Raw genomic sequence first — 22455 nt, 5'->3', positions numbered from 1 at the left:
CTCTCTTCCATTGTGCCTCACGTAGCCTGAGTTGATTGGGCCCTGGAAATACAGCTGTCAGAATACAAACCTGCAGAACACATAGTGTTGCCGTGGGAAAACACCGTGGTTTAAACAACAGGTGTGTGATTTCTCGACATTCTGATGCTTGCCAAGTCCAAGGTAATGGTGCTGGGTGATTTGGTTCCTGGTAAGACCTCAAGGCCTTCTACATCTGTGCAATGTGATGTCGGGAGATGGTAAGGATGCAGGTACGGAGAGATGGAAGGAGAGCCAGGCAAGGTGGGGTTTTAGGAAATGTATTTGAGGGCACTGGGACCCAAAGGAGAGAAGAAAGCAATAGCAGACTGGAGAGAAGGGTACTCCAGACAGGGTGAAGAGTCGGGGCAGGGCTTTATGCTTAGTATGACTGCAGGAGCTGACTGACACTGGAGACACAGCTGCCTGAGGGCAGTAGTTCAAGGCCACTTACCCCAGTCCTGGGAAAGGACCATGGGGTGAGGTCAGAAGCCAGCCTCGGGCGGCTGCCTCCCTGGATCCTCCTCCTCTCTTCGCTCAGGGATGGATGCCCAGCTGGACCTTGGCCTTCATCAGAATCACATGCCAGCTGACCTCATCCACCTCTGATCTCTCCGTACCTCCTCAGCACAGGAGCTAAGAAGACAGGGAACAAACTCCCCAGTCCCCTCCCGCCAGTGTACAGCTGAGGGAACTGAGGCTTCCCATCCCGCACCAGTGACCCCCCCAGGAGACCACCTTTCCGGAGGTGGTTACTTCTTGCTGAGTTCTGGGAAGCAAGTTTTCAGCAGAACCTAGGTGGAAGGTTCAGGAAGAAATAAGCAAAGCTGGTGTGGTGGAGACAGGAGGGAATGCACCGGGCGGTGACTGAGCGCAAAATCAGTGCGGAGGAGAGGGGGCGGCTCCTAGGCGTGACTCTACTGGAGGGAGGTCCGGGGCGGAGTGGGGCTGGGAGAAGGTGGGCTCAGGGTGGGGGGAGCACGGGCATCAGGGAAGGTCAGGAGACTAAGGAAGATGTGGGGAGGACATGACGCGACAGGTTGCAGCGAGGCCGCGGTGGGCATCCGAAGTTGGCAGAAGCCGGCCGCAAGGAAGTAGGAGGGGCCAAGAGAGGGGGCAGGACCAGGGACAACTCACTGCCTTAGCCAGAGATTGGGGCGGGCTTTTGAGGGTAGGAGGCGGGGAAGGGGCGGGTTTAGGGGCGTGGTCGTGTCAGGGGCGGGGCCTGGGCGGTGGCGGGCGCGCGCGGGCGGCGGCGGCGGAGCGGAGGTTCGCAGTGCAGGGCTGGGCTCCGGGGTCGGCGGCAGTGGCGGCGGCGGCGACGCGCACAAAAGCGGATTGTGGCTTCACTGGTGCTCGCGGCGGGCGGCGGCGGGGCGCGGGCGGCGGGGCGTGCCGGGGGCCCCCGCGGGCGCGGCGCGGGCGATGAGCCGGGGCCCGGCATGGCCTCCGCGCGGCCGCCGGGCCGGGCCTGTGCCTCGGCGTCCGCGCCCGCGGGGCTCCGGGCTGGGCCGTCCGCGCAGCCGGCCGCCTCCCGGGAGCCCGCGGACGGCGCCGAAGCGGAGGAGCGCTCGTTGCAGCACATGCTGCGCGCCATAGCGGAGGAGCGCGGTCGCCTCAACCTGCGCCGCGAGGTCTGCGGCCTGGGTGAGTGACAGTGCCGGGAGCGCGCGCGAGTGTCCGCGCGTGTCCACCTCCGCGCGTCCCCCTGTGCTCCCTGTCCTGCGTGCGTCCCCCCCCGGGCCCTGCGCTCTGTCTCTCAGGACCCCAAGTCTCAGTCTCTTTTCGGTACCACAGAATCCCGAGCCTTGTGTCTTTGCGTCTCGGTCTCCCTCTGACCGTCAGGATGACTGTCCCAGCTCCTCCTTCCTCTTCGTGGTTCTGCAACTCGTCTGCCTTCTCCAGGAAGACCCGGGGGCCCCACTGCTGCTGCTGCGGGGAGTGTGGGCGTGAGATTTCGAGAGGCCTTTAGTCCAGCGCGCGAGGCAGTGTGCCACGATCGCATCCCCAGCCCACATGGAAGGCTGTGTCTCCCGTTCGCTGTAGTCTTTGTCTTTCTGCACCCAAAGGCCCTCTTGTCCATTAGCTCTACCGGGGACCTGTTGGGCCTCTGCCCCTTGACCCCGCCTAGTTGGCGCAGGCATCGGGGCGTGCTGTAGCTTCGCCGGGTGATTCTGGTCTAAGGAGTCATTCATCTGCTGGGTGGGGTGGGGGTGTCTCATTGTTTGAAAGGACCTGGGACTGTTGGTGTGGGTGGGGTCTTCTTGGATGCGAGGTAATGCGTTACTGATGCATTTGCCCATGCCCATGCAGAGAAGCCCCCTCCACTCTAGTCTCAGGCTTGTCGTTTTCTCTGTAAAAAGACCCCTCCCTTCTTCATGCAAGGAATGACTTCATTCCACGTTGTCCGTGTCCCCTCACCCCAACCTCCCTCGCAGTGTGGGCTTGACTCTGTGTGTGTGTGTGTGTGTGTGTGTGTGTGTGTGTGTGTGTGTGTGTGCTGGGGGTGATGCTCCAAAGTGGAAGTGTGCCTTGGTAAGGCCACAGAGTAGCAAGGACAGGGTAAAGCCTGACACTCAAGGTCCCTTGGTAGGCCACGCCCTGGAGTCTTGGAGAGGACAGGAAGTGGATTTCAATTGTTTTTTGAAGGAGGCTTGTTTAGCACCTGACCTTCTCAGGCAGCAGGGTCTAGCAGAGCTCACCTTGAGTGGAAGTGGAGCTCTCTTGACAGGCAGGTACGGCCACCTGGGGGTGTCTTCTGAGGTGGGAATGAATGAAAACATAGTGGTTTCCTCAAAAAGGGGTCCAGAGAATGGTTTGTGGCTGAATTGGAGCGCCCTTATTGATGGACTCTGTATACATGTATTTGAGTACTGTGTCACGACCAGCTGTCACTTGGCACAGAATGTCTGAACTGGGCAGGGTCTGGGAGGCCATCTGTTGCAAGCCCCTCGGCCCTGTGACCTCAGCAGCTCCAGGCAGCCCCTTCACACTCCCCTCTGCACACACCTACCTCTGTTGTTCTTGACCCGAGAGCGTCATGACTCCTGTTACAGTCTCTACTAGAGACTGCGGGGTCGTTCCCTCAGAGCAGCGAGCCCATCACCCTAGCCTTACCTGGGAACTCACTGCATGCCAGGTGCTCTGTGCATGCTCTGTCAGCTCACCCTTCTGACACAGTATCACTTTTGCCAAGCACGAATATAATCTGTCACCCGTAAGGAGCGGTGTTCAGGGACACCCAGTGAGGAAAGGGTACATCCCCATCCAGGCCTGCTGTGCCCCTTAGCTCATACAATGGCGTCATTCTCCCAGCCTTCAGGCCTCCCTCACATACCAGGCTCCCTCCATCCTCGCATCCTTAGACCCTCCTGCTTTGAGGTTCTGGATGTCTGTGTGTGCTGCTATTTTCTCTGCATGGGAAGCTGTTCCCACTGATCTGCCCCCACGTGCGCTGCAGGTTCCCCTTTGAGTCTCTGCTCCCTGCGGTTGCCTGGAACCCGTCCTCCGTACCCAGTCACACGCCCTGGCCCCTCTGTCCCAGGCGATTGGCATTGCAGGGAGCTGTGTGTCTGTCCCTCCAGCCATCAAGAACCATGAGGGCATTGCCCAGTCCTCATGTTGGTGCCTGACATGGGGACACATAACAGAGCTTAGTGAACATGTTGGGAACAAATGAGACATTTCCCTGCTGTGTGGATGGCCAAGGAGAACTGAGCCTTGGCCTCTTAGAAGAGGATGTTCTCTTCACATGAGAAATCTGATGTTCAGAGAGGAAGAGGGAAGCCTGAGAGGGGCTTATGGTTCAGTTGGGTCAGAGATAGTTTTTGAGTCGCTGTGACTAATACCTAACAACTTAGGGAAGGACTGGTCTGTTTTGGTGCAAAATTCAAGGCTAGAGTTCATCATGGCAGCAGGTGCTTGAGGCTGCTGGTCACATGGTATCTGCACCAGGAAGCAGAAGGAGAGAGAAAGGGAGATGCTGGCACCCACCTCATGGTCTCCTTTTCATTCAATCCAGCCCCCCACCCCATGAGGTGTGCCTGCCCATGTTCATGGTTTGTTTCCCGGCATGGATTCACCCAATCCAGATAACCCCTCAAAGACTTGACAAGTGGATGGTGGAGATCATCCATCCTAGGCCTGATGGTCGGCCCACACACTCAGGATGTAGGAACTCAGAACCCCGTCAGAGTACTCCACACCTGGCATGCAGTCACTTACCCTCTCAGCCTGTGGGGCAGCGTTACGTTTTTGTTTTGTTTTGCTTTTGTGTTTCAGTCTTGTCCTTTGGATTCCATCTTGTCGCGCTCACTTTACAGCTGTGACAACCTGTTGGGTCTGTTAGTAAATTTACTGGTGTTGGGAATTGAACCTAGAGCCTCATAATGTCACGCTAAACACATGCTTTATCACTGAGTGACACTCCCAGCCCATCATAAATGGATTTCGGTGTTTAAGTGAAGCTTGTTACTCAAAGCTGCGCTGTGTCCTCTCAGGCTGTTGTTTTCCTCCTGAGGAGGTTCTGAGGCGTCCAGGGAGCCTCTGGGAAAGCTATTGTCCTGTCTGAGTCAGTGTCTGTTTATGAGACTGGATGAAGTTGCTGGCCCTACCTGCGTAAGGACGATCACTTGGCTCTCGGGATGAAAGGCACCTTGGAGCTACAAAGCTGATTTTTTTTTTTTTTTTTTTAATGCTCTTCTGTGATGGCCTCAGTCAAAACATCTTTGGGGCACTTGCTGTGTGCCAGGGATTGAGGCTGGTCCTGGCTTCACTGCAGGACACCGTCGTCTCTCAGGGGAGAGAGAAGACAGCTGCATAGGTGATTGCTAGGTTAAGTAAAAACCTCCTCTGGAAGCAGCCAACGTTGCGGCTGCCCGTGCAGGATTTTGATGTCTCCATAGGAAACTACTTATGGCTCTGGAGCTCCCAGAGAGCTCTGCTCTGCCTCAGTGCTTTGGTGCGCATGGATGTGATGCAACCATCTCGAAGCCCACTGTTTCTTGTAGGGGTGGGACTTCTCCTGTTCCCGGGATGGCCACACAGGGCCCTTCTTAAATAGGCACTGTGCTTCACCAACCAGTGTGAGTTCTGGGGGGCCGGGGTCCACATCGTGCTGCTTGCCTGTGTCTCTGTTTTTGGCCTCATGCCTGGGTGTTGGGCTTCATTGCCTGATAGATGGTATAGGGGTCCTTCCTGGTCCATAGTGCAGCAGATTGGAAGGAGTGCCCATTCCTTCTGTTTATCCTTGAAGTGTGCCTAAGTGGCAGGTCTCAGGGCACGGCCTGGGGCACAGGTTTGGAGGGGTGGTATTGTATTGTGCCCTCCACCACAGTGGCAGGATGTACCTGAGTTCAGGCTCTGCACAGAACAGAGGCCCACCCAGACCTGTTCTCAGGATGCCAGTCTGTCCTTGTGTCTGCCAGGTTGGCACAGATGGCTGCTTGGCTGAGATGGACCAAGGAAAGGGTCCCGGACACAAGAGCTAAACCCAGGGGAAGGGTTTGTGAATGGTATTGGCCTCTGGGCAGACCTGAGTCTGGGAGGGGCTGGATGGAGGAGGAATGCTGGGCAGTTTGGAGGGGCCGTGAGAGCTGAGGCTGGAGCAGCGGTTTGGGTTGAGTATCTGAGAATTTGGTGCTTCTCAGGACTGGCCTCTGGGAGCTTTGTAGGTGTGGCTTTGGGTCAGGACAGGTGTTACCACATAGAACTCTGCACACAGTGTGCCAGAGGCCAGATGCCTCTGCCCCTGTAGCATTTGCTGTAGCTTGGCTCCCTGTGGAGGGAGGCCCTGCCATCACCCCATTTCCAAGGTGAGGAAGCTGCACTTCAGAGGGGACTGGCTCTCCTGAGGTCACAGAGCTGGGAGGCCTGGCCGACTGAGGCCAGCGAGGGGCAACCTGGAGAAGGTTCAAGAAAGATAAAAGAACTGCTGCCTTGTTCTCAAGTGTGCCGGGCCCCTGGGGCCACCTTTTGAATTGGAATGGGCCCCGTACACCCCCTGCTGACCTGGCCTTTTTCTAGGCAGATATATAGCAGGGTTTAAGTGGTGGCTGGGGATTCTGTGGGAGGGAGGTATGGCTGGAAAGGAGGAGGACTGTGGGACCCTGGCCAAGCACTGTCTCTGTGTCCTGACTGTAGCAAAGGAGACAGGCTCTGTGGGGACCGGGCGAAATTACACAGAAAAGCAGCAGGTAGGAACTGAGCCATGGCGTGCGCGGGCTCAGCATAAACTCTAGTGGAGGCAGCACAGGCTGAGCCAGTGCCTGGGGTAAAGAGGTCTGTGGGGATGTCTGCTCGTAGGATTATTTTTTTAGGATCTAGAAATAGAGTTGTTAAGACAGAGAAAGTGGTCCCTAGAATGGGAGTGGGCTAGTGAGCTGAGGGCAAAGCCTCTAAAGAGATGGCTTCTTGTTCTGAAGTTCAGGCTCATTTGCAGTCACCGGGCAAGGCTCTTGGGATGGCAGTGGCCCTTCAACCCGAGGGCTGTGAGCTGGTTGTGGGCCAGCGTGGTGGGAGGAAGTGTGGCTGTACAGAGTGGTAGCAATGCTGTTTTCGGTTCCTGGGCCTATTTTAAGGCCTGTAATTCTGGCTTCTGCTGGTCCTAGGGGTGGGGTGACCCTAAGGCACTGGTCAAGTGGAAACCATGTGCCTTTATTGCACCTGAGGGCCCTGGGCTTTGGGCTCTAGAGACCGTGGTGGTCACAGCTGCAAGGCCATCTGTAGCCAGCCTTCTTGGCATCACTGGGGCCCGGGTGACAATACCGTGTTGTCCTGCTCTGTGGCTTGGCTGAGTCATTTCCGACCCTCTGGCTTTCTTCTGACCCAGAGGCTCCTTGCCTCCTTCACCGAGCTGGGAAGGCTCCTGAGTATCAGCTTAGCCAAGAGTGTTGGGAAATATTATTTTAAGATATGTTACTTTTGTTTATGTTACATTTGTTTAACTCTGTGAAGCTGTGTTCTGTGCCTGTCTAAAACACCTGATGGTCTAATAAGGAGCTGAACAGCCAATAGCGAGGCAGGAGAAAGGATAGTTGGGACTGGCAGGCAGAGGGGAGAGAGAGAGGGAGAAATCTGGGAGAAGGGGAGAAAAGAAAGGGGAAGAGAAGGAGGAGGACTCCAGGGGCCAGTCACTCAGCTACACAGCAAGCTACGGAGTAAGAAACAAAGAAAAGGAAAAAAGCCCAGAGGCAAAAGATAGACGGGATAATTTAAAGTTAAGAAAAACAGGCTGGAGAGACGGCTCAGAGGTTAACTGCCTGCTGTTCCAGATATCCTGACTTCAATTCCCAGCAACCATGTGGTGGCTCTCAACCATCTGTAAATGAGACAGAGGCAGAATGTTGTATACATAATAAATAAATAATCTTTAAAAGGAAAGAAAGAAAGAAGGAAGGAAGGAAGGAAGGAAGGAAGAAAGAAAGAAAGAAAGAAAGAAAGAAAGAAAGAAAGAAAGAAAGAAAGAAGGAAGAAAAGCTGGCTAGGGGCTGGAGAGATGGCTCAGAGGTTAAGAGCATTGACTGCTCTTCCAGAGATCCTGAGTTCAATTCCCAGCACCACATGGTGGCTCATAACCATCTATAAAGAGACCTGGTGCCCTCTTCTGGCCTGCAAGCATACATGCAGACAGAACACTGTATACAGAATAAATAAAATAAATCTTAAAAAAAAAAAAAAAAAAAAGAGTTAAAAAAAAAAAAAAAAAAGAAGAAAAGCTGGCTAGAAACTAAGCCAAACTAAGGCTGGGCATTCGTAAGTAATAATAAGCCTTCGTGTGTGAATTTATTAGGAAGCTGGGTGGCGGGCCCCCTAAAAAAGAGTAAAAAGCGGAAAACAACACAGGAGTCCACTGAAGAGACACTCCACATAGGCCACTTGTTAAAAAGCATCCTCCAAGTTGCCAAACAATTTAGTCAATTAAAAAGAGCTAATTTGCTGGGTGTGGTGGTGGCGCATGCCTTTCATCACAGCACTCAGGAAGCAGAGGCAGGCTGGTCTCTGTGAGTTCCAGACCAGCCAGGGCTACATAGGGATACCCTAAAAAAATAAATGAATAAATAAATAAATAAAATAAATAGCTAAAAAAGATAAATAAAGCAAATTTGCTGGATGCAGTGGTATGCAGCTGTAATCCTAGAACCTTGGAGGCAACTTTGACTTTGAAGCTAGTCCATCCACTCTACACAGCAAGTTTTGGGCTAGCCTGGGCTACTTATGAAATCCAATTTCAAAAATGTTTAAACATCAAACATTTTAAATTTAAAAACTCAACAATAGTTGAGTGACTGTAGCATAATTTATCTAAATTTATCTTGTTAGTAACTTAGCTCGGCTTTACAAATAGGTTTCTGTATTGACCAAGCAGCCTGGGAGGCCATTCTTAGGGTCTGACCTTTAAGGGCCAAGCTAGGGCCATTGCTAAAGGACAGATGCTCACCAAACTCACAGAGGAACTTTTTAAACATTGGCACAAAGCCAAAAGGAAGGTGAGCTGCGGTAGGGAAGGGACCTGGGAAAAAGCCCACACTGAGAGAGCGTGTGTGTAAGGAGCTGGGGAGATTCTGCAATGAGAGATTGTGTGTGTAAGGAGCTGGGGAGATCCTGCACTGAGAGATCGTGTGTGTAAGGAGCTGGGGAGATCCTGCACTGAGAGATTGTGTGTGTAAGGAGCTGGGGAGATTCTGCACTGAGAGATTGTGTGTGTAAGGAGCTGGGGAGATCTTGCACTGAGAGAGCCTGTGTGCAAGGAATTGAGGAAGGAGCAGCACCAGATGAGGCTCCCAGACAGGCACCCTGTTGGTCTGTTAGTCTTCAATGTGTCTGCTCACCTGAGAGATCTTTGCCTGGAATCTCTGGATTGTCCTGCTTCTAGAGGCTCAGAGCCGTTTGTTCCCAGCTAAGGACGGTGAGGCCTGTGAGCTAGGCCTCTGATCACAGCCCAGGCTGGCTCCCCATGACACACCTGCATGTCCGTTTGGCCTCCTCCCACACTGCATGCCCTCCAGTACCCAGCAGCACCTGCCCCTCCCTTCTTCTGGTTATGCCTCTTAACACCTCACCTGGGGCTGCTAAGTAGGCAGCCTTGTAAACCATGTCTCACTCCATCCTCCAAACTCCCTGAGAAATAGGAATGGATTCCACATTGTTATAAAAAAACTAACAACAAAACAATGGGACCCAGAAGCTGGCCGGGTGGTTGTGGTGCACTCCTTTAATCCTAGCACTGGGGAGGCAGAGGCAGGCAGATCTCTGTGAGTTTAAGGCCAGCCTGGTCTACAGAGTGAGTTCTAGGACAGCCAGAGTGACACAGAGAAACCCTATCTGGAAAAACTAAAAGTAAACAAACAAACAACAAGTAAATAAAGAAAAAGGTGGGACAGAAGTTTGTTTCTCTTCCCTAGGGAGAGTTCTCACAGCACCCTCTGTGTGTCCCAGGCCACAAGCCCCCAGATGCCCTTCCTTGTTCCACGTTCACTTGGCAATGCCAGCTTCTGTGATGTTGCTGAGCCATCACCGGCCTCCATCTGTCTGGCCTCCTGTCACTTCTGCTGGTCACAACTTTAATGACAGAGCAGAAGCCTAAGTAAGATTCTTAGTGCTCTCTGCTCCCCTCAGTGACTCGGGATGTTCCCAGGACCCCTTCACTCTGCTTTCCTGTGCCTGGAATTATTTTCCTGCCTGTCTGTTGGACAGCCTCAGGTATCAATCAGCTCTAGGTCCTCAGGAGCCTTTTCCTGGTACTGTAGGACTGAGGTCAAGATTCCTGCCACCAGGCTCCTCCCCACACCCACCGGTGCCCCCTCCAGTGCCAGTCAGCTCTCTTGTGTCCCTTGCCCAGTGGACAGTGCCCGAGTCACCCCCACAGGAACTCATAGTGCGGGGTGTGGGACTGTATCGGGTGTTGGGTTGGTGGAAGAGGCCACTTGAGTGGAGAGGGTGTCAGGTCTTGGGGAGCCGGCCTTTGATGGGGGCTTCCTCCTGAGCAGAGCCACAGTGGGAAAAGAGATTTCTTTGACTCAGGGTGGCATGGGCTACTGCTGCCTACCTTCAGGAAATGAGGGGTAGACTACACTAGCCTCAGGGCATCTCAGAGATGGTCTGTGGGGACAGTTCCTTCCTCTCAACTCTTGGTTTCCTCTTAAGTGAATGAGGAACCAGTCATAACTGCCAGCTGGAGTTCTGGGACACTGTTTAAAGCCTATTATGCATGCTTTCTCTCTCTTTGGAGTGTTTTGTTTTGTTTTGTTTGAGATAGGGTTTCTCTGTGTAGCCCTGCCTGTCCTAAAACACTTTGTGGACCAGGCTGGCCTTGAACTTAGAGATCCCCCTGCCTCTGCCTCCTCAGTGCTAGGATTAAAATTGTGTGCCACCACTGCCTGGCTCACCAGTTATGCTCTTAAGGACTGTTAAAAACCTCACCACCTGTGGAAAGTACTGTTGGCCAGCAGGGCCATTGCTTGAGGCCATCAATAGGACCATGTGTGTGATTGGGTTCAGGTCCAACAGAAATGAAGGAAGAAAGACAAATTAGAGGTGCATTTCCACCCTGTACGTCATGGCATGAAGTCCCTGCTGCCTTAGGGCCCTGTGAGAGCTGGAACACCACATTTGGAGTCTCAGACGCGGTTGGCCTGCTTGGCTGCTGACTCAGGGAAATCCGGATCCTGCCAGCCAGGGAGGTGGGGCTGGGATTCCAGAGTACTCCTGTCCCCTCCCCCAGTTCTCCTGGGAGTCCTCTCCAGGCAGGGAACCTGGTGGGATGAATCAGCCTCAGCTGGTGCTGCAGCTGTGCTCTGCTGAGGTCACCCTCTTCCCAGGGCTGTCAGGGGAGCCTGTGCACCCGGGAGAGTTCTCTCTAGCGCTCTGAGTGGTACAGAGTTCTTCTCAACCTGTACTGCTCCCTTTCTGCAGGGGAGTGTCACCCCTGTTGGCACACGGAGCCAGTGAGACGTAGTGGGGTTGAGGCAGTTGCTCAGACTCTCGCAGTAGCAGTAGGCAGGAACCTAAATTTCCTGGATTTGGAGCTGTGGCCTGTCCATTCTCACATTTCGACACGTCTGCATCAGAGGGTGCCCTCTGGTGCCCTGTTCTTTTCTGGGTGGCCCTGTCCTGGGTTGGCACGCGTGGAGACACCCAGCCCTTGGTTTTCAGAAGGTGGGTAGTCGCAGAAGTGAGAGCAGAGGAGAGACTTGAAAGAGAATGGTGATGGAGTGGGCCGTTCCAGGAGGAGGAAGACCAGTGAGGAATGAGGCGCCCGCAAGAAGGATCGCCTGGCCGTGGGAAAGGTGTGTTTGGGTTTGTTTTGCTCTCAAAGGGGCCTGGATGACTGTGAAGCTAGGGGAAGACCCAGGGCTGGTTAGCACTTGGGGTCTGCCCAGGTTTGGAGGTGCAGAGTCCTGTTTTGTGTGATGGTTCTTTGAGCACATGGGAAAAGCCTTGCACACTTGGGCCTGCAGAACCTGCAGCAAGCTGGTGCCGGGTCCACTGTAGATGAGATGCAGCTACGTGGATGGAGCTAGGGTGTCTAGATCCTGGCTGGAGCCTGGCACAGAGAGTAGGGTGAAGAAATAAATGAACAGTGAGACCCAGCCGGGGTGCTGACCTCTGCACTAGTCAGGGAGTGGCTGGAGAGGGCGGGCTCTGGGCCTCTGAGGTTCTGTGACTCACCTCCTGCCCTGCAGTGCATGAGTGGAAGCCAGAGGAGGGGACTAGTGACTGCCTAGGGAGGTGGAGGTGCTGGCTGGGGGGTATCTCAGGAGGCTCACAGCTCCCTTTGGGTCAGGGCACCCTGGAAAATGTTGTGGAGCTAGTTTTCCGTGTGGTGAACCCAGAGGTGGGGGTTTGCGTCAGGAGACCTCTCAGTTGATGAGATGTGCCAAGGAACATCACAGTGGTCTGGAGGCAGGCTGTGGGTGGTGATGTGGCAGGTGCCATGCCGTGCCGGTCACGTGGGTGATTCTGTGGCATTGCTGCTGCAGAGGGAGCATAAAGGATGGCTTTGTGGGAACTCGAGTCCTGCAGGCCGCCCCAGAGGAAGCTCACACACTCCCTGGCAAGGGGGAGGCTGCAGAGTGTCAGCATCTACCATGACCATGACCTTCCCAGGCAGCCTGGATGTCAGCCCCTGGTTTCCTGACTGTGAAGTGGGTTCTGAGGATTTTCCATGTGTGCTTGCCGATGGTGGTTTGTGTGTGTGTGTGTGTGTGTGTGTGTGTGTGTGTGTGTGTGTGTAAATTTGCCTTAGTGTACACCCTATGTTCATGTGCTTGACATCATTTGTGGCTGCCTGCAGTGACCTCTGTCAAGCAAGGTGCAAGGCCCCTCACTGATAGGAAGTGAGAAATCACCGTGACAGGCTGGAAAGGGCTGAAGGTGTGGCTTGCAGGCAGATGCATGTGGGCAGTGGTCTGACCCTGCCACAAAGCAGCAGTGGCATGCCTGACTGGTGACGCAGGCCTTGTGCCTCAGTTTCCCATCATGTGAATGGAGATCAGATCAGAGTGGGCACTCAGAAGGAATCCAGCCCCAGGGTACAGATAGCTCTTAATGTGTCTGGAAAGGTGCAGCCAGTCAGAGGCAGCCTGGTGTGGGAGTGAGTGTGCAGATGGACCCCAGGAGCTGAGCACAGAGCTGCTGTCACAGGGAGTAGATACTACTGCTGAAGGACATGTGGCCTCTGCAGAGGTATTTGGTCAGGGAACTGGGTCAAGGCTGGCTACTGCATTTGAGAAATGCAGGGCAGACCTGGGGTGCTGTCTGGAGAGCTTAGCTCATGTGGTGAGGGAGCCATGTGGTGAAGAGACCAGACCAGCTCAGCCTGATTTGAACCATCCGCATCACCCACACACCCCACTTCCCTTGGGATTGCTCACATGGGACCTGAATGACCAGTTCTTCATCCAGGGCCTCATCAGGGCAGCCTGGCCTCCTAGGATAACTTCTTTGTGCTTTGTGTCCCAGGGAAGGAGGGCCCTCAGCACCCAGGCACAAGATGATAAAAAGCCTATTGAGGCCACAGTAGCCTATTCATCCTGACCAGAGAACCAAGGGCCACCCTTGGACTCTTGTCAAAGAAAATTGACCTCTGGGCCTCTGCTGTTGGCAGAACCCACTGAGGAGCAGGTGTGCTCTCTCGGGAGGTCCTTGTCCGTGTAGCCCGTGGCTGGGTCAGGACCAGGAGCTAGCCTGCACACACCACAGCAGAGACACCATCCCAGTGCCCCCACCCCTTGCCAGACTGTTCAGAGGCTTATCCTTGGAGGGGAATCTCTGACCGCCAGCCAGCGTGCTCCTGAGGTCGGCCCCTCCAGCTCCACCTCCTCACTAGGCCGGGCTACTGGGCTTTTCCTGTCCCCCCAGCCGTGGCCTTGAATGCTGCTCCCATCAGCTCTACTCCCTCTGCCTTCTTAACAGTTTCCACTGAGCCCCAGCTGAACTCCCGTCACTGGGAGCTGCTGGCTGTTGAGCCACGGTGCGGTGTGTGCCCTGCTGTCCAGCCCTTGCCTGGCTCTGAGCGCCATCTGCCAACAGCCTGGATAGTGGGCATTTGGGATGCTGGGTTCACAGTCCAGTTGGGGCCAACTGTGCTCCTGGGCAGCCTCTCCTTGGGGCAGTACCCCTGCCTGTTTAAAACAAAACAAAAACATACACAAAACCCCTGCTGATGGGATTGTGAGGTGGGAGGGAAGTTTAGCATGGTGCCTGGCATTCAGGAAGCCTTAGTGTGTTTATAAAGCTGTGACAGAAAACTGGGAAACAGGAAGGAACCACAGCTCCACCACTCCAGAGGCTCGCTGGACATTTGGATACTTCCTTTCAGTCTTCATAGGCATTTAAAAGCAAAACAAACAAAAACCTGTTCTCCTAAGTATTTATATATGTTTGCTTTCTGTGTTCTGGCTCTTGATGGAAGTAATTTTCTAGTAGTTTAGTTGTAAGTTGTATTAAATTCTGGCATTTGCTAGCTGTAGTTGCTAAAAATGTCTTGATTCCTTTTTATTTCTGGTGTGTGTGTGTGTGTGTGTGTGTGTGTGTGTGTGTGTGGTGTTGTGTGGAAACTTAAGGGTGACACTGGGTGTTTTTCTCAGTTACCCCCCACTTTATTTTTTGAGACAGGGTCTCTCCCTGAATCTAGGGCTTGCTGATTTGGCCAGACTAGCTGGCTGGCTAGCAAGCCTGGAGATCAACCTGTCTCACATCCCTGTGCTGGGACCCTATGTGCATACTGCCACAGCTGGCTTTTCATGTGGGTTCTGGGGAGTCGCCAGCTTTTGTGGCAAGCACTTCACCGAGCCATCTCCAGAATCCTTGTTCCGGTTCCTTTTGTTTGTTTTTGAGTTAGGGGGTCTTACTGTGTGTAGTCAAGGCTGGCCTCCAATTCCCAGTCCTTCAGCCTCAGTCTCCTGAGTGTTGGGATCATATGTGGGCATCATATCTATTTTTGGTTGTATTTTCAGTAGATCAACTTAAGATATATATATATATATATAAAAAACTGTATAAGACAATTCTTAATGAAAAACCCAGAACCCAGTTGGGCATCATATCTATTTTTGGTTGTATTTTCAGTAGATCAACTTAAGATATATATATATATATATAAAACTGTATAAGACAATTCTTAATGAAAAACCCAGTTGGGGAACATAGCTTCATGGTAGTGTAGGGGCTCAGCACTCACAAAGCCCTGGGTTCGATCCCCAACACCTTCTTCCAAAAGTCACAATTTTTAAGGGCCATCAAGATGGCTCAGTGTGTAAGAATGTTTGCTACCAAGCTGGGCAACCTGAGTTCACTCTGTAGAGCCCACGCAGTGGGAGAGAATTGGCTCTCAGAAGTTGTCCTGACCTCCACACATGTACTGTGGCACGCCCCCTAGCCCCCCCCCAAATTAAAAAAAAAAGACAAACTAAGCCTTCTATATTAGATGCTTTTTCTCATTGCTGTGACAAAATACCAGAAAAAACAACAATTTAAAGATTTGAGTTTATGGTTTAATACTTGTGGCAGGGGTGCGAGGTCACTGGGGGCGAGATGCTCTGTCTACTGAGCATCTCCCAGGTCCCCATTGAGTATCTAAGCCATCTCCCAGGCCTCCATTGAGTAGTATCTAAGCCATCTCCCAGGCTCCCATTGAATATCCACCAATACCACCTTGATTTCATTAATCATCTTATTCATCTCATTCATTCATTCAACTTATAGGTATTTATTGTTTCTATATACCAGACACTGTTGTAGGAATTCACTGTATAGCAATGAACAAAGTTACCAAAGACAGGCAAGACTGAGGGCTTTGGGGAACTGAAGTTCTGGACGACTTTCTTAAAGCATGGCCCGGGCTCAGAATAAATTACTCTTTTTGAGGCAACAGCTGTGTTTTGTAAACAGGTAAATAAATAAAAAGGTAAAATATCCATTCTGTTTGATAGTGATAATGCATGGGGTAGAGAATGCTGGAAGGGTGGGGCTTACAGGTGTGTGTGTGTGTGTGTGTGTGTGTGTGTGTGTGTGTGTCAACTTCAGTCATCCTCAGCAACGCTGCTCACCTCCTATGACACAGGGTCCCTCATTAGCTTGGAGCTGCCCAGTTAGACTGGCTACCAGTGAACCCCAGGGGTCCTCCAGATGCTGCTCTCCAGCACCAGGCAAGCATTTTACTGACTGACCTGTCTCCATATCCTGGGGCTTGCAATTTAAAATTGACCTTGAACTCATTGAGATCCACCTGCCTCTGCCTTCTGAGTGTTGGGATTAAAGGTGTGCACCACCACGACCCAGCTAAAACTGATTTTTAAAAATATTTGTTTTCTATGTCTGGTTGTTTTTGCTTGCATGAATATATGTGCACTGCATGCATGTCTGGTCTTGTGGAGGTCAGAAGAGGGCACTGGATCCCCTGGAACTGGAGTTACAGATGGTCTGTGAGCCCAGGTGGGTGCTGGGAACCAAACCTGAGTCCTCTGCAAGAGCAGCCGGTGCTCTCACCTGCTGAGCGTCTCTCCAGCCTGGACTTGCAGTTTTCACGGGGACCTGGAGCTGGGAGTGTGGATAGGTCTGACAGTTCTGTAGGGGAGGAAAACTGTCGGCAGAAACACATGTCTGCAGATTGGCAGCTGTGCAGGGAAGTGATAACTGGGAGTTTCCACTGGAGACAGTCTGCCTGTGGTCCCGTGGGGCCTGGAGGATGATGGGCTTGGGTTTGTGTTTAAAGGGGGAGAGTCTTGAATGTGTTAGGATTCTACATCCGAGTAACAAAAACACACGTCCTACTTACATTTTGTCGCTGACCAGAAGAAATGTAGAGAAGGAAGGGGTGTGTTTTAGCTTATAGGGCCTTCAGTGGTCCATTGCTGAGGAAAGTCAGTGCAGGAACCATGGAGGAGCATACAAGAACCAGGTGCCCAGGGCATGGTGCTGCTCACAATAGGCTGGGCCCTCCTCCTTAATTAGCATTCAAGACAGACATGCCCATAGGCCTATCTGAGCTGAGAAATCCCTCAGGAGACTCACTCCTTTCTTGGGTAACTCTAGAATGTCAACCTGTTGACAGTTAAGGCTAACTAGGAGACATACCAGAGAAGCTCAGAGAAGGGTAATATATTGGCTGACCATCTATGGGAGGGTGAAAACCCAAGCCTCAGGACACAAACACCCGCTCAGGGCTCCAGGGCAGCCCCCTCCACACCCCCTCCACACCCCCCTCCACAGCCCCCTCCACAGCCCCCTCCACACCCCCTCCACAGTCTGCAGCCCCCCTCCGCAGCCCCCTCCACAGCCCCCTCCACAGCCCCTCCACACCCCCCTCCACAGCCCCTCCGAAGCCCCCTCCACAGTCCGCAGCCCCCTCCACACCCCCTCCACACCCCCTCCACACACACACACCCGCAGCCCCCCTCCACACCCCTACACCCCCTCCACAGCCCCCTCTGCATCCTTGCTGGCGTTTTCTTGTATGCGGTGGGACCTCCAGCAGCTGCAGTTTTAGTCTATAGCACTGCAGGGCAGTGGATGGTTTGGGCTGCTGTGATGTGAGGGTTGAGGTTTTTTAAAAGTATGTTACAGGCTGGAGAGATGGCTGAGCCATTAAAGGCTAGGCTCAAAACCAAAAGTATGAAAAGAAGTGTTTTGCATTTATGTTTCGTGTCTGTATGTGTGACATATGTGTCATGTCACATGTGTGGCGGTCAGAGGACAACGTGTGGGAGTCAGTTCTCTCCTGCTGTGTGGGTTTTCATCATGGAACTCAGGTCCTCAGGCTTAGTGGCACACCTTCACTCACTGACACACTTACGTGACCCTGGATTTTATTCTTTTCTTCCTTCCTTTCTTCCTTTCCTACAGTGTTCTGCCTGCATGTACTCCTGCAGCCCAGAAGAGGGCGCCAGATCTCCTTACAGATGGTTGTGAGCCACCATGTGGTTGCTGGGAATTGAACTCAGGACCTCTGGAAGAGCAGCTAGTGTTCTTAACCTCTGAGCCATCTCTCCAGCTCCCCAGTTTTTTATTTTAAGACAGAGCTTCGCTCTACAGCCCTGGACCTTACCATGTTGTCCACTTGTAGTGATTCTCTTCCCTCAGCCTCCCAAGTGCTGGGATTGCAGACATATAGATAGCACTGTGCTTGTCTGGGATTTAGTTTTATAGTCTGTTGTTAGATCTGGTTGGACTCCCATGGGACTCTTCTGATTATTTCTAGTTGCACTGACTTTTTGAAAATGTGTGTGTGCATACATGCATGTTTTGTGTGTGCTGTTTGTGCGTGCGCATGCGTGCACATGCGCATGTGTTTGTGCACGAGTGTCATACATGTTCCTGTGGCTGTGTGAACATGTGTGTACATGGGTGTATATTCATGTGGGGACCAGAGACTGATATTAAGTATTTTCCTCCACTGCTTTCCACCTTACTTACTTTAAAAGGTTTATTGTTTTTAATTACGTGTATGTCTGTGTTTGTGTGGATATGTGCATGTGAGTGCAGATGTGGAGGCCAGAAGAGGACACTGGATCTCCTGGATCTAGCTGGCAGTTGTGAGCTGTTATGTGGGTGTAGCAGGAATCTTAACAGGTCTTATTAATAAAAACAAACCTGGAGCCAGGTATTGGGGTGAACGCTGGAAGATCAGAGAAGCAGAACAAGCCACAGCTTCCTCACCTCGCCAGTTCCTCAGCTGATCCTGTTTCCTCAGACTGGAAGCCTCACCCAAATGGTTCTCAGCTGAACTGTGCTGCTCAAAGCCTAAAAGCTTAACCAGCCCGAGTTCCTGGTCCTCACGCCTTATATACCTTTCTGCTTCCTGCCATCGCTTCCTGGGATTAAAGGCGTGAGTCCCCATGCCTGGTTGTTTCCAGTGTGGCTTTAAACTCACAGAGCTCCGAATGGATCTCTGCCTCCCAAGTGATAGATTAAAGGCGTGTGAGTGCCACCATTTTCTGGCCTCTATATCTAGTGGCTGTTCTGTTCTCTGACCCCAGATAAGTTTATTAGGGTACAGAATATTTTGGGGAACACAATATCACCACATGTGGGTGCTGGGAACTGAACCTGGGTCATCCAAGAGCAGCAAGTGCTCTCTTAACTGTGGAGCCTTCTCTCTAGACACAAGGACCCTACTTTTAAAAATCAAGAACGGGAGTTAAACTTGGCCTCCCAGCATCTACGATCATGTCTTATTTCTCTCTGGAGCTATAAATAGATGTGAATACATTGGTAAGCCTAATATTAGATTATTCTTGCACTGCTAATTACATCTTGCTTAACCAGTAACATGTTCTTAGTGGATTTCTGGATCCTGTGGAGTAACACAGTTAAGTTTGTTGTTGTTGTTTTGATTCAGGGCTTTATGTAGTGTTGGCTGGTCCTGAATTCATCATGTAGCTGAGGCCGACCGTGAACTTCTGATCCTCCTGCCCACATGCTGGGATTATGGCTACTAGCCACCACACCTGGTCTGCATTTAAGATGTTCATGTTGCTCCCTATGTGATTTTACTGAGTGTGTGTGCCTGGCTGTGTTGTCTGGAAGTCACTTGTCTACCTCATAAAAAGAATGTGCAAGTTTTGTGGGCTCTAGTTATGTGTGAGAAGCTGGAGTTACCTGTGAGCTGATAACATTGCCCTCCTAGGGTTGTGCCAAGTCGCTAATACATAGCAGTCCCTGGCCTAGCAGGTTAACTAGGTGCCTATGCAATACCTTAATCATCTTGTGTGGTTTTCTCCATGGCAATGACAGGAGCAGCCATTCTTAATCTTGCTGATGGGCAAACTGACAGGTTGGGTCACTTACCCAAACAGGCAGCAGGCAGGAGCATGGACCAAGTCCATTCTAACTGGTTCCACAGAGGCTTCTCCAATTCCACACTGGGATGGATGGTGCATGACAAGCCTCATAAGATAGCATGTTCCCTTCCTTTTCAGAAAGTGTTTGAAAAGTCACCTCTGTGGAAGATCGTTGGAATCTGTAAAACTGGCCCTCTGCAGGGAAGGGGACCCACAGACCCTGGCCCATGGAGCATCCTACCCACGTTTCTGTCATGTTACTTGAAGCTCCGAGCACTGTAGAGCTCCGTGGCTGCTGTGGTCACTCACATAGTGGCAGGGAGGGCAGAGCTGTTCTTGGGGGCTCAGAGGGTATGGGGGTGAGGGCAGCTGTTCACCACATGACCTCAGAGACTCCTTAGGTTCATTATTTATCAGCTAGAAGAATCCTGGCTCTGCCCATGTCTCTATGTGGGATGTTGGAAAAAGCTAGTTCTTCTTGAGGGACTGGATGTGAGTTTCAGCTCTCCAGTCTGCCACCAAGCCACCAATGTCTAAGGCCTTGTGTTGGGGAAAAAAAGGCAGGTTTAGGACTGGGAGTGTGGCTTGGTTGGTAGAGTGTTTATGTTGTGTGCACAAAGCCCTAAGTTTGATTCCCAGCACTGCATAAACCTGGTGTGGTGGTATATGCCTGTCGTGCCCGCACTTGTGAGTTAGAGGGAGTTCAAGGCCATGCCCATTTTCAATTAATAGCAGTGTGAGGGTCAACCCACCTAAGACACTGTAAAAATAAAGAGATGGGCATGGTGATGCATGCATTTAATCCTATCACTTGGGAGGCAGAGGCAGGTGGATTTCTGTGAGTTCAAGGCCAGCCTGGTCTACATATTGAGTTCCAAGACAGCCAGGGCTGTGTAGAGAGACCCTGTCTCATCCTCCCACCCCCAGCCCCCGTATTGTGTGTGTGTGTGTGTGTGTGTGTGTGTGTGTGTGTGTGTGTATTTAAAAGACTGACCTTCACGCTATGCTGATGTTGTCCTCCTAAGGTGGACAAGGGGATCTGAAAGGTAGTAGGCAACAGTGCTTTATAAACTGCAGAACATGGCCGCACAATCATCGTTACCCTTCTCAGCCTAGTACTGTGGTACTAGGACTTTCGACAGTCAGTCACTTCTCCATTAGGATGCATAGTGAGGGTGGCGAACCTGCTGCTACAGAGGCTGAGAACATAAGGGTTCAGAGAGGCCCAGGCCTGGTGCTCACCCCACTGCGTACCCTCTCCACCTGTCAAGGACCTGTCAGTTCAGGAGAATCAGAAGTTGCTGGACAGGAAAGGCAATTGGTCTACACCCTATTTGAACTGACTATTACATTATAATATTTTTATGCCTTCCCAGTGAGAAATCACTCCAAGCACTCAGAGATTAATAAAGGAAAAACTCTTTAATAATAGCATGCAACCCGTTCTGGCTAATGCACAAAAGGGAACCGGCCCTGAATGAAATCCCTGTTTATATAAGCTCATGGCCCCAAGTTACACTTTGAGCAGTGATCCGTGCTCCACAGAGTCAGAGCTCCGAGATTTGGTTATCGGGACAAACAGGAAGACTTACAGTGTAGAAATACTTACTGCCGTAGTTATCCCGAGACGGACCAAGGCTGCTTTTTCTGGGCCGGGGCCAGGGTCATCCTGCCCGCCTGGCAGAATTATGCTCTTCCCCATCTGAGGCACAGGGTTTCATTAGAGTTGTCAGCCCGGGTTGTCTTCTCTAAACTGCCTGGCAGAGGCATGCTCCTCTAGCTAAATTTCACTCTTGTGTAACTTACTATTTCCTAGACAAGTTTCCTGCTCTATCCTTCATAGCCTCAGTTTATCACCTCCATTTCCTCCTCCAGCCAGAGTCAGTGTTTACGCAGTCACTCATGTGAGAGTCTGTTGCTCGCTGTCCCCACACCGCTGCTGTCAGGATTAATGCTGGACATTGCAAAGAGGTGAAACCGTCACCTGACAGACAGGTCTCCCGCTGGGACCGAAGGAGGCGACAGACACTCAGCTTTTGGTTTTTCAGTCCTCAGACGGTAAACAGCAGGGCTGTCTGATGGAATGCCGGCCTCCACAGCATCACAGACAGATCTCAGATCTCCCCGAAGGTCGAAGAGGTCAGGCTCACGGGGCTATGTTCTATGTTTGGGCATGAAGGCATCTGATATTAGTCAGCTACACATTAAATAAAACGCCTTAGACAGAGGTCATCATAAGGCAAACGATTGCTTGATGACAGTGTGGCCAGAGTTGCTCACTTGTAGCCTGCCTCTCGAATTGCCCTGGAGCAGTGGGTCAGTTTTCACTGATTTCCCACCCAGCAAGGACAACCGACTCACTGTCGCTGCCCCTCAGGACCCTAGCGTGAGAGGGAGGAGCCCAGCGGCGGAGAGCTGTCCGTGGTGCTGGCCGAGTGAGTGGCTTCGGGCTGTCTGCTGCCCTGGGGTTTGGGCGCACTGGGCTCACGGTGGTAAACCTGCAGCCCCTGTCAGCCGAGTGGCTGGAGGTCCAGAACAGATACGGTTCAGGAGACTAGACAGGTCTGTGCTAGACTGGCAGTTCCCAGGCTTATGACCCAGGGATTTCTTCCTGGGCAGGCCTGGGGAAGAGAAGGAAGAAGGGCTAACCCATGGGAGAAACAGTGACCAACAAGAGTTCAGTTGCCAGGGGCTGGAGAGATGGCTCAGAGGTTAAGAGCACTGACTGCTCTTCCGGAGGTCCTGAGTTCAATTCCCAGCAACCACATGGTGACTCACAGCCATCTGTAACGAGATCTGGTGCCCTCTTCTGACCTGCAGTCATACATGCTGCATACATAATGAATACATAAATAAATAAATTTAAAAAAAGAGTTCAGTTGCCTCTTGTGTGTGTCCACTACACAGATACTGAACCACGGGAGGGGCTGTGATCCACTGACTTTACCCCAGCTGGCCAGAGAGGCATGCAGAGCAGTGCATCCAAGCAGTTCCTCATTTACTCCATATGATGGAGTATCACAGACTATCAAGGAAGTTTGGTCTGGCTCCGCTACCCCAGACCTCACCATGGTTCTGGGAAGGTGTGATGTTACTGGAGCAGTCTGGGTGGGGAGCAGTTGGGACCAAGATCCATGCTGTAGGATTTTAAAGCCTG

The 22455-nt window shown here is 52.1% G+C and overlaps 1 protein-coding gene across 2 annotated transcripts in view; it reads left to right on the top strand.

Moving 5' to 3' along the window:
- Nucleotides 1–1282: 1282 nt before the first annotated feature.
- Kiaa0930 (KIAA0930 ortholog) overlaps nucleotides 1283–22455 on the top strand; it is a 37939-nt gene continuing 16766 nt past the window's right edge. Inside the window, exon 1 of one of the 2 annotated variants that reach the window (XM_036207712.1) lies at nucleotides 1283–1665. In XM_036207712.1, coding sequence (XP_036063605.1) covers nucleotides 1461–1665 — 205 coding nt within the window. In that variant the 5' untranslated portion in view covers nucleotides 1283–1460. Of the gene's footprint in view, nucleotides 1666–11000; nucleotides 11304–22455 lie in introns of those variants that run through there. The other variant, XM_036207713.1, reaches the window with a different exon arrangement.

This window comes from Onychomys torridus, chromosome 16, assembly GCF_903995425.1.
Source record: "Onychomys torridus chromosome 16, mOncTor1.1, whole genome shotgun sequence".
Lineage (NCBI taxonomy): Eukaryota > Metazoa > Chordata > Mammalia > Rodentia > Cricetidae > Onychomys > Onychomys torridus.
This window is presented reverse-complemented; position numbering and strand designations above follow the sequence as displayed.